The sequence below is a fragment of the Malania oleifera genome, chromosome 4 (assembly GCF_029873635.1).
Source record: "Malania oleifera isolate guangnan ecotype guangnan chromosome 4, ASM2987363v1, whole genome shotgun sequence".
In the NCBI taxonomy this organism is placed as follows: Eukaryota; Viridiplantae; Streptophyta; class Magnoliopsida; order Santalales; family Ximeniaceae; genus Malania; species Malania oleifera.
In genome coordinates, this window is record NC_080420.1 from 48,633,053 (window position 1) to 48,644,108 (window position 11,056).

At 32.0% G+C, this 11,056-nt stretch overlaps 1 protein-coding gene across 2 annotated transcripts in view; it reads left to right on the forward strand.

Moving 5' to 3' along the window:
- Positions 1 to 11,056, forward strand: part of LOC131153327 (SEC12-like protein 2) — a 42,293-nt gene that overhangs the window by 20,518 nt on the left and 10,719 nt on the right. For both annotated transcript variants that reach the window (XM_058105553.1, XM_058105554.1), the window contains exon 3: positions 851 to 1,001. In XM_058105553.1, coding sequence (XP_057961536.1) covers positions 851 to 1,001 — 151 coding nt within the window. The remainder of the gene's footprint in view (positions 1 to 850; positions 1,002 to 11,056) is intronic.

The window sequence follows — 11,056 nt, forward strand, 5'->3', positions numbered from 1 at the left end:
GAAAGGAAAGCTTTGTGGTATTGTGCTGTTATGGCTATCATTTGGTATATTTTGGTTGGAAAGAAATGCTAGCATCTTTAAAGATATAGCCACTTCAAGCAGCATGCTTTGAAGCAGAGTAGTGTTCCTTGTGCCCCCTTGGTGCTTGACAAATGGATTCTTTCTGCATGTTTCTGTGGAGGACATGCAGCGGGATTGGTTGGCATTACTTGATTAGATTTGTCTTGTAACTACCTTCTGTTTGTTTAGCTGTTTTCCTTTTGTAATGGAAGGATATCTTCTTCTCTCAGTTGTTTCTTTTCTTTGTTGTACTCCTTTCTTCCTTCAATATAATTCTTTGTTTATAAAAAAAAAAAAAAAATTTCCTGGAATTAGTGTCCTATATGTGTGGTTATTTTAACTATGTCAAAGGCTTGCAGCTCAACTATATCTTTAAGACTCGCAGCTTATTCTCTAGATATTTTTTCTTGTGTTACAAATGAGAAATATGTGCATAAGAATGAAGCAAATGTTCAAAATGATTGGATAGGCCCGCCCATTGCCTGGGTTATTTTTGTGTTTCAGTTTTGAGAGTTGGCGGGATTGCATGATCCCTTTTATTGCCTGTTGTGCATTTGGTCATATGAAATGAAAACTTTTAATAGAAATTTTAAACTGAACTTTGAGAACTGATTTTCAACTTTCTATTTTCGTATGTGACAATCAGAACATTATCATTTGTGGGAGGGAAGCTAATAGTAGCTGTCATGATGTTGTATCAAGTACTTTTTTATTTATTCTTTTTTAGCTTCAGTGTTGTTCACATCAGTTATTGAAAGGTTGTGAATGTTATTGTGCTTTTACCATGTAGATGGTTTGAGTGGGGTAAAGTCAAGAGCTCTGACATCCATACACCGTGTCTAAAATTGTCTAAAAAAATGCTGACTGACTTAGAAGACATTGGGCAACAGCTATCAGTGACATTTAACGATGAAGGCTCTGTACTTGCACTCGGTGGTGAGGTAGGGATCACTTCTCAAAATTTTTTGTTATATTTAAATGCATCTGCTGCATAATGTTTAGACCATATTTTTAAACAGGAAATAAATGTTGAATGACAGTCCTATCTTTGTATTTGGTTTCATGGTCATCGTATACTTTAAACATGGTCACCCTGTATTTTATCTTTAATTTAATAGTTAAAGCATAAATAAATAGAGAATCTGCTGAGTTATTTTTAATAATTAAATTTCTCCAAGCCTATTGTAGGGACTGAATGTGTACTTTAGTATGGGCATTATGTATGAATATCACTATGGAAGAAGCAACACTAAGTTCTGGGGAAAATTGGAACTGGATTGATTGAGTTTGGTAACAACGACCTTTTTGGCACAATCTCCTGACCTAAACTGCACTATGCAGATTCAGGTTTTAATGTGAGCCTAACCACTAAGATCTTTAGCACATCAATCTTGCTTCTCTTTGCCTGTTGTTAGCTTCTAATCCATACTCAGTCGCACCTTTGATTTTTGACAGAATGTTTACTATGTCTAGAGTCTATTTGCTTCTGTTTCTGTCTGTTGTCATTTCTCTACATTGATAAAATATTATGACAACACTATTGTTTATGATGCTAGTTTTTTGTTTCTATTGACGGTGTTGAACTATTTGCAAAAAAATTTAAAACCAGATTTTATGGCTTTTAATCATTTTAACATGTTGCTCTAGAATTAAATTTTTTCAAATAAATCATTTATTCTTTAGACAAATTTTAATTAAAATTAAATAAAATGATTATGTGAATTTAAAATATAATTATAATGAAAATATAAATAAAAGTTCTAAACTTGTGAAGAAAAATTAAGTCATTTAAAAATATGTTTACTATTTTCAATTGTCATGTACAATACGACTGTTCTTGTAGTAATAGTAGTGAGTTTTGAAATATAATAATTAATTATAATAACTATAATACCTTCTATTTGAATAATAAATTTTTTAATTTTTATTTTAATTATAATTATAATACTATTTGATTCAATGGGAAAAATCAGCATTTGCTCCCTTTTCTATTTATTTTGGTCATTTTCATGCTGATGAAAGCTACTGAAAGAGGGATCTTTAGAGGTCTCAAGGTGGGCAGAAATGGAAGGATTACATAAGTTTTTCATCTTCTTTTTGCAAATGATACTATTATTTTTTTATGAAGATGATCCCCTCTATGTCCTCTACCTCCACTGTATTCTATTAGGGTTTGAGGCTATATCAGGCCTAAAAGTGAACCTTTGCAAAAAGTGAGGTTATTCCAATTGGGGAGAACACCCTGGGGGGTGGGGGAACTTTCCATGCTGGTCTCTTGGGTTGTAAGATGGGAACCTTTCCCATTAATTACCTCGGTCTCCTTCTTGGAGCCAAATTCAAAGATAAAGAAGTATGTGACCCTATTATTGAAAAGTTTGAGAACTATTTAAGTGAATTTTGAGAAGCAATTCAGGATAGCTTTTGGTCACTTATATGTGATATTGTCATTGGTGAGGTCAATTATGTAAATATAAGAAAATTTAATAACTATTTTATAATTTAAAAAATACATTAGAAGATAATCATATATTACTTTACTATGCATTATAATATATTAATTATTAATGAAACATAAAAAAATTTTGAAATAAAGAAGAAAAAGAATCTATTAATTTAAATTAATATTAAAAATTAAAAATATTAATTTAATTAATAATGTTATTTTAACAGAAATTAATATGATAATCATATGTTATAAATATATATTAAAAACAATATTATTATTAATCAAAAAATTTATTTTTTTACTTGATAAAAATATTTAAACGTTAATTAAAAATAATAGCTAAAATTATTATTAATTAAATTGTTAATTAAAAATAAATCATATATTATTTTATCATGAATTATAACCTATTAATTATTAATAAAATATAATTAAATTCTGGAATGAATGAAAAGAACCGTCTATAAATTTAAATATTTTAATTTAGTTATTAATATTATTTTTAGCATAAATTATTGTGATAATCATATGTTATAAATATACAGTAATAACAAGATTATTGTTGATTAATAAATAATATTATATTATTTTAGTTAATAGAAAATATTTAAATTTTAATTAGAAAAATAATATAATTATCATTGAAAATTTTAACTATAAAAATATTAATATTTTTATTTAAAATATATTTAAAAATACATATTAATTATTATAATTCAATCTTGGATTGAACATGAAATATTTATTAGTTTAAATTAACAATAAATAAATTAAAATTTTAAATTTAATTAATAATATTATTTTTTTTATAATTTAATATGATAGTAATATGTTATAAATATACATTAATAACAAGATTATTATTGATTAATATAATAATCTTATATTACTTTTTAATAGAAAATATTTAAATTTTTATTATAAATAATTAAAATAATTATTAATGAAGTTGTTAATTAAAAAATTTTAATATTTGTAATTTAAAATATGTTTAAAAATAATCTTACAATATCCTATAATAAAAGTAAGTGTTCGAATACCACTTATTTTAAATACAACCAAACTTTCAGCACTTTTCTAGTTTAGCACTTATTATCATCACTTTTTAAATTCCGCACTTTTCCTAAAAAATACTTATGCATAAGTGGTTCCAAACAATCCATAAATTCAGCACTTCTTTTGAAAAGCACTTCTGCACTTCTCAAAACACTTTTGAGAAGACAAATTAAAGCGATCTATTCTAATGTTCATCTCTTCTAGTTTTATGAATATTAGACTTTGGAGGCACTCACTTACAAGAGCTGCTTTCTTCGCTATGAAGTTGAGTGAAGAAAGTAGGGACTAAGGGTTGTCTCTCGAAACTACACATTATACCAAAGAAAAGAAATGATCCAGTTCCTAGTGCCCACCTTAAAGGAGACACAAATTGGAAGAAATTCTCCTAGCACTTACAAATGAACATTCTTGTGATTCCTTTTCTTATCATTGGAGCGCACCCATTTATCCTTGGCCAAAATCACTGGCCTACATGAGTTTGCAGCATGGTTGACATTTCCCACAAGAGAGGAGAAAAAAGATACAAAAGGGGAAAAACACATGGGCATCTTGCAAAATTGAAGGATAAATTACGAAAGAGTAGCCCTTTAGTCCTATGAGAAATCAATCAAAAGAGATACTCTCAAAAATACCCAAATAAAAATCCCAAAGAGAGATAAAAAGCTACTTATTCCTAAAGTATAGTTGGAGGAGTTATAAGAAATATCCTATCATTACCTTCCATTCACAACACCGTAGAGCATTTTGGCCTCCTATTCCCTAGAGCATGCATTGTGCCCTAGCAGTAAAAAATGGTGGAGGTTTTGCATAATTGGAGCACAAACCCAATTTTATGACTAAATTAACTGTGTGAGGGTATTTTTAGACAAAAATTAGTGAAATGACCCCATTTTAAAGCTTATTCTTTGATGAACCTGCATAAGATAGACAAGAATGTTTTGGATAGGGCTGAAATCCAATAAAAAATGGATTTGGCATTTGTGCACTTCATTCTTTTTCCTATTTTGCACGATTCGCCCTTGGTTTTTTGGGTGCATTTTTTTGGACATCAGGGGAGAGAGAGATACATGGAAGCCCTAGATATGGATATAAAAATGAGGCTGGTGATACAATTTTAGATTTTTCCATGTCTTACCAATTGGTTATGTTGAATAATTGCTTTATAAAGAGAGAAGAACACTTGATAACTTTCAAGACTGGGTATAATAAAAGTGAAGTGGATTTCTTCTTAACTAGGAATAGGGATCGTCTATCTTGTAAGGATTATAAAGTTATCTTAAGTGAAAGTTTGACTACACAACATAGAGTCCCAGTACATACTAAAAAATGGAAGAGAAAGAGTGACATAAATCAACACAAGATAATATAGTAAAATTCAAAGATAAAATTATCAAAGAGTGTGATTGGATAGTAAGGGATAAGGTAGTTGCAAATACTGTTTGGGATAAAATGGCTAGTATGGATAGCAAAAGAGATTTTAGGTGGGTCCAAAGGAAGATGCTCAGGTAGTAAAGAAAGTTTGTTAAGGTATCTAGAAGTCCAAAAAGCTGTGAAGATGAAAATAAATTAGTTAAAAATAAAGCAAAATTGTAGAAATATAGAAAATTTTGAAAAATATAAAAAGGCAAGAAAAAATGCAAAAGGAATATTAGTGAATCTAAACATAGAGCTTATGATACTTTATATACTAGATTAGATACAAAATAAGGAGAAAGAGACATTTACAAATTTGCTAGAGCTAGAGAAAGAAAATGCAAAGATTTAGGTGATGTAAAATGTATAAAGGACGAGAATGGTAATGTCTTAACTAGAGAAGAAGACATAAAAGAAAGGTGGGGAGGATACTTTGATAAGTTGTTCCAAAATGAAAGATTGAACTTGGAAGTGGCAAATGAGGATAAAACTAAAAATTTGAGATTTATTAACAAAGTTAGTGTCCTTGAAAGTTAAGATGGCGTTAAAAAAGATGAAAAGTGGGAGATTTGTAGGACCAGATGACATACCTATTGAAGTTTGGAAATGTTTAGGAGATGAAGGAAATATTTGGTTAACTAGTCTTTTCAACATTATTATAAAAATCAAGAAAATGCTGAAAAAATGGCGGAAAAAAATGTTAATACCTTTATACAAAAACAAAGGTGATATCCAAAATTATGATAACTATTGTGGGATTAAGATTATGAGGCATACGATGAAATAATAGGAAAGGGTAATTGGACAAAGAATAAAACTAGAAACGAGGATTTCAAAGAATAAATTTGGTTTTATGCTTGGGAAATCAACAACATAAGCTATTTTTCTTTTAAGAAAATTAATGGAAAAGTTTAGGGAAAAGAAGAGGGACTTGCGTATGGTTTTTATTGACCTAGGGAAAGCATATGGTAGAGTACCTAGGGAAGTTCTTTGGTGGGTCTTAGAAAAGGAGGGAGTTCGTAGTTGATATGTTGAGGTCATTAAGGATATGTATGATAGAGTACTGGCTAGCGTTAGGATTGTAGAAGGGGTATCTAGAGATTTTCCAATCACAATAGGTGTGCATCAAGATTCTACTTTGAGTCCTTATCTTTTTACTTTAGTGATTGATGAACTTACTAGAAATGTCCAAAATGAGATCCCTTGGTATATGTTGTTTGTAGATGTTATTGTGTTGATTGATGAAAGTGGGAGCAAAGTGGAATATAAGTTAGAACTTTGGAGAATCGCATTAAAGTCAAAAGGTTTTAGGGCAAGTAGGAAGAAGAAAAATTATATGAAATGTAATTTCAAAAATGTAAAGAGTAGTAGTGGAGAGAAGATTAAACTTGATCATTAAGAAATTATTAGTACTAATAAATTTCTATAATTTGGATCTATTATGCAAGCGTAAGGGGAAATTAAAGAAGATGTAGTAAATAGAATTAAAGCAGCTTGGGTAAAATGGAGGAGTATGTTAGGTGTTTTGTGTGATTATAGAATACCCTTAACAATAAAAGTAAAAGATGGCTATAAGGCCGTCTATGCTTTATCATTCATAATATTGTGCAACAAAAACGACATGTATAATAAATAAAAGTTTCCGAAACGCGAATGTTAAGATGGATGAGTGGTATAATATTAAAAATTTTGACTAAAGAATGAGCATATACACAACAGTTTAGGCAAAGCACTGGTCGAAGACACGATGATGGAGGGGCGACTTTGATGGTTTGGGCATTTGAAATGCATGCCTAGGAGGGCCGAGTTAGTTATTGTTTGTGGCATGAAAAAGGATAGGGGTAGGGGTAGGGGTAGGGGCTGGGGTTGGCCTAAAATAACTTGGAATGAGGTAGTGATGAAGGATTTAACAGCCCTTTATCTAGTAGAGGAGAATGCTCTCGATTGGGTGAATTAGGGGAAAAGAATTCATGTAGTCGACCACATCTAAAAGGACTTAAGGCTTGTTGTTGTTGTAGTATTAGGGGAGAGAGAGAGAGAGAGAAAAAGACTTGAAACATGCCGAAGCATTTATTAATTTGCATTCTCTCCTGAACGTTGTTGGATTCTCATTTTATATCTAGCCATATCTTCCTCAAATCAGAGTCTTATTCGATTAATTTGCATAATTTGGATTTGCTTTTCTTGAGGAAAGGATTGGGAATTCCACTTGTTACTTCTCATTGGAAAGAAGTGACAAGAAAGTGTGGTTACAATAAGTTCAAGATCTAATCAATGTAGCTTTTTGGGTGAGTTCGTAGCCAATGTACGTCAAAGTGCACACGAGATGGATTCTCTAATGTAACAAAGGCAATCATGACCCAAGAAAAAGAAAGCTATTTAGATGTAGTCGCCTTAGCTTTTGGGTTGAGTTGGTAGCTCATTCATTTGTATTAGAGCAGGCACATGTAGGATTCCTTGATGTAACAAATGGCATCACAACTCAAGAGGGAGAAAGCTATTTTAGAATGGTCAATACCAAAGTTCATTCGTAAGTTCAGAAGTGTGTAGTTTTTGTTGGCCCAAAGCATGGTCTTAAATTTCCATGAAATTGTTGAAATTTTTGTCACCTCGAAATCAAAATAGAAGTCGATTTCCGTCTTGCTTAATTTCGGTTGAAATCTCAATGAATCATCCGAAATTTATTGAAACCTTGAAATTTTAGCGAAATTTGTCGAAATTTTAACTATGCAATGAAATTTCGTCGAAATTCAGACGAGAGATTCGAGAGTGAAGTGAAATTTCTCTTTTAATTTATTTTATTGAAACAAAAGGTTATCGCAAGTGCTTTTGAAATTATATGAAAAAATAAACTTATAGTAATATTTTATTTAACCATTCATGCCTAAATTATCAATATTTGTATAATAAATAATATTTAAATGATTTATGAATTTCATTTGGATTAACTAAATATGTTTAATGTACATTATCTTACAAACATGTTTGATACACATACTATTTTACAACTTTTCCACCTCATAAAAAACATAGATGTATTTAATTTGTAATATATTAGTTTTAAAACTTATATTGTTATGTTTGTTAACCATTTCTAAAGTTTCACAGAGAATTCCATGCTTTACTACTAGTTTCCGTTATTTTTTCAAATCGAAATCGAAATCGTAATTTAAATTTCCGTTGAAATTTCTGTACTTTTGGAGCTTCGAAATTTGAGTCAAAATCGAAATTTCAGACCTTGGCCCAAAGGCAACCCAAGAGGGGAGGAAGTGAATTGGGGTACTTAAAATTTTAATTTTAATTGCACAATATTAATATACACAAACAACCAAAGCAAATACACAAAAATTAAAGAGATGGGGAGGAGAAAATGCGAGCTCTTGTTTAGTGGTTTGGCGTACTCAAACTTACGTCCACTCTCTCAAGTTCCAACTCGCCTTGAGGTTCCACTAGATACAAAAGCTTTACAACTCCTTGCTTTCTCCAGAGGCAAAGACTCCAATACAATATGATTGAATGAGTGAAAAAAAGAATTCCTCAAAAAGAAAGATTCACTAGTGTGAGCACACAACAAGAATTACTCTCAAGAAAATGAGAGAGCTATGACACGAGAGTATTTTAAAGCTCAAGAGATTTTTGAGAGAGGAGCTATTTAGCCTTTCAAGATATGAGAGATATGTTTTGTTATCTTGCATTTTTCTTTATGGAGCATATATGTATCAAGACATGAAAAATTAGCAGGTTTATGGTTGTTATGCAAGTTTTCTTGTCAGGCTGTCAATTGCTTATTAAGAACAATCGACCGCTTATTAGCCTTTAGAGTAGATAATCAAGTCGTTGAGGCCAAAACTTGGTAATCTGGTCGACTGCCTTCAGGGGCCGGTCAACCGCCTCCAGTTTCCGCCTAGACTGGGCGACAACCTCCTGTGAGTTGGTCAATCAACCTAGGCTGCAAAGCCTGGTTCAGTGTCCTTTCTCTTTCTTGGTTCAAATATTTTGTGCCAAACTCAATCAAATTCTTAACATATTTACATGCTATTACAACTCAAAATTTGCTTAGAATTACAATCAAATATAGAAGAGAAGAGCTCTTGAAAGTTCTGCAAGAGTCCTTAGAAATTCGTTCAGGCTTGTATTAATTTATACCCTGTTTGTCACACTTAAGCTCCAAGTAAGTAGTTCTTAAGTAGTTTGTTATCATCAAAAATAGGCTATGAAACCTTGGGGCTAACAGTTTTCATGGGTTAGCCACGTGGGGCAGTTGAGTATTAGCATGATCATCGTTCCCCCGGTTGATTGTGTGAAGATGGGGGAGTTTCATTGATCCAGTGCTGCAGCCAGAGGTTCCAAGGAGGAAGATGTCTAAGGTGCCTCCCTGATCTCATCTAGACTTCCTTGAAGTCTTTAAAGTCCCCTATGCAGCATCTTGCATTGGTATTGTGGGAGTGCCAAGTCAGAAAGGTCATCCCCTGGCCTACCCTAGTCACAAACTTGAAGAAGCTGACATATACAGCATATGAAAAAGAGTTCTGCGCTGCAGTGCAGGTGCTTGGGCATTGGATTTGTAATTTTCTAGGAATTTTCCATCTATTTCGATCATTTAGCATGTAAGTTGCTACAATCTCAAAAGAATTGTAGTACTAGGTGAGCTAAAGATGTTAGAGATTTATACTGAAAGACATGCTTTATGTAATCAATTTTATTGTTTATTAATAACTTCAGTTATTCCATTTTAATGAGAATCTTTGTGAGCAATGTTTGCCTGACATTATCTATTTAATGATTATGTATGTGTGTCTTTTATTCTATATAGTAGGTGATCTAGTGTGTAGAGTACGGCTTACACACAGAAGATTAGATCATCAGTTCGTATAGAATATAAGTTTATTGTTCACAGTCTTAAATGGAATTGGACAAACCATTGGTAAGACTGTAGCATAAGGTTTTTATAGGTCTGTCTTGACTATGGGGAATGGTGTTGTTCCAACTCCTTGTGCTAGTACACTTTGTGTGTATTGAACAGGACCGTCTTGGGGTAATTGTTTTTATACTGACTATAAAACAATTAATATTTTATGATTATTATGAGTGCTTATGCTCTTAATCTTGATATAATTATTGAACACGCGCATGTAGTGTTTATTACTTTGATTCATAGAAGAGTGAGATTCTTTATGGATTAATAAACTCAGTGAGTTGGGTAATGACATTATGTGTATGGTGAACATTAATTATTGATGGAATCCACGTCTCGGTATCGGGATTGATGATACCCCCTTGAGGAAGCTTATAAGTTTTGATTGTGTCAAACCCTGCAGGTGGATTTTGAATTTGACAAATCAAATAAGTTAAGTGGAAGGTCTCAGGGAATTAATATGTCAATTAATTAAATTGTCAGTAATTTAATTAGTAATTTAATTTAATTGACAGGTATTTGTAATCTTTACGTGGGGAGATAAATAAGCATTTAATAATAGGAGCTTGAAATTTAATTTTGAATATGACAGGGAGTGCACTTATAATTCTTTCGTGGTATGAACTGTAATTAACATAATTAAGGATTAATCCGGGTCGAATTAGGAATTCTTAATTATGTTGGAAGCCCTAGTCATATTTACCCAGAGGTCCCTCCTGTAGCCTATACACGCGCTCCATTCAGTGGCGAGGGTTAGATGAAAATGCACACACAAAGGCAGATGTCTTCGTGAGAAGCAAACCCTAGCCGCCGCTGATGAGCCCACTCTCTGAGGAGCAAGGCGTGTTCGAGGAATACATTAAAAGATCCCGAGTCGTCATGAAGAGTTCTTCTTCAATCTCGTAGATCCGAGAGTTCCTCTTTGTGCTTGCAGATTCAGGAGTTCTTCTTCGTGCTTACAGATTCGAGATCAAACCAGAGAGATCTCGCAAGTATGGTCCTAATCACATAATTAGGATTTGCAAGATTGAATTTTTATTGTGATCTGGGTTTGAAAGATCAAATTTTTGTTTAACCTGGGTATGCAAGATCATTTCTTTTGGTTATCCATATACACTACAGCCAGATCTTAGGGCTATTCCGTAGCAAGCCCCTTCAATTGGTAT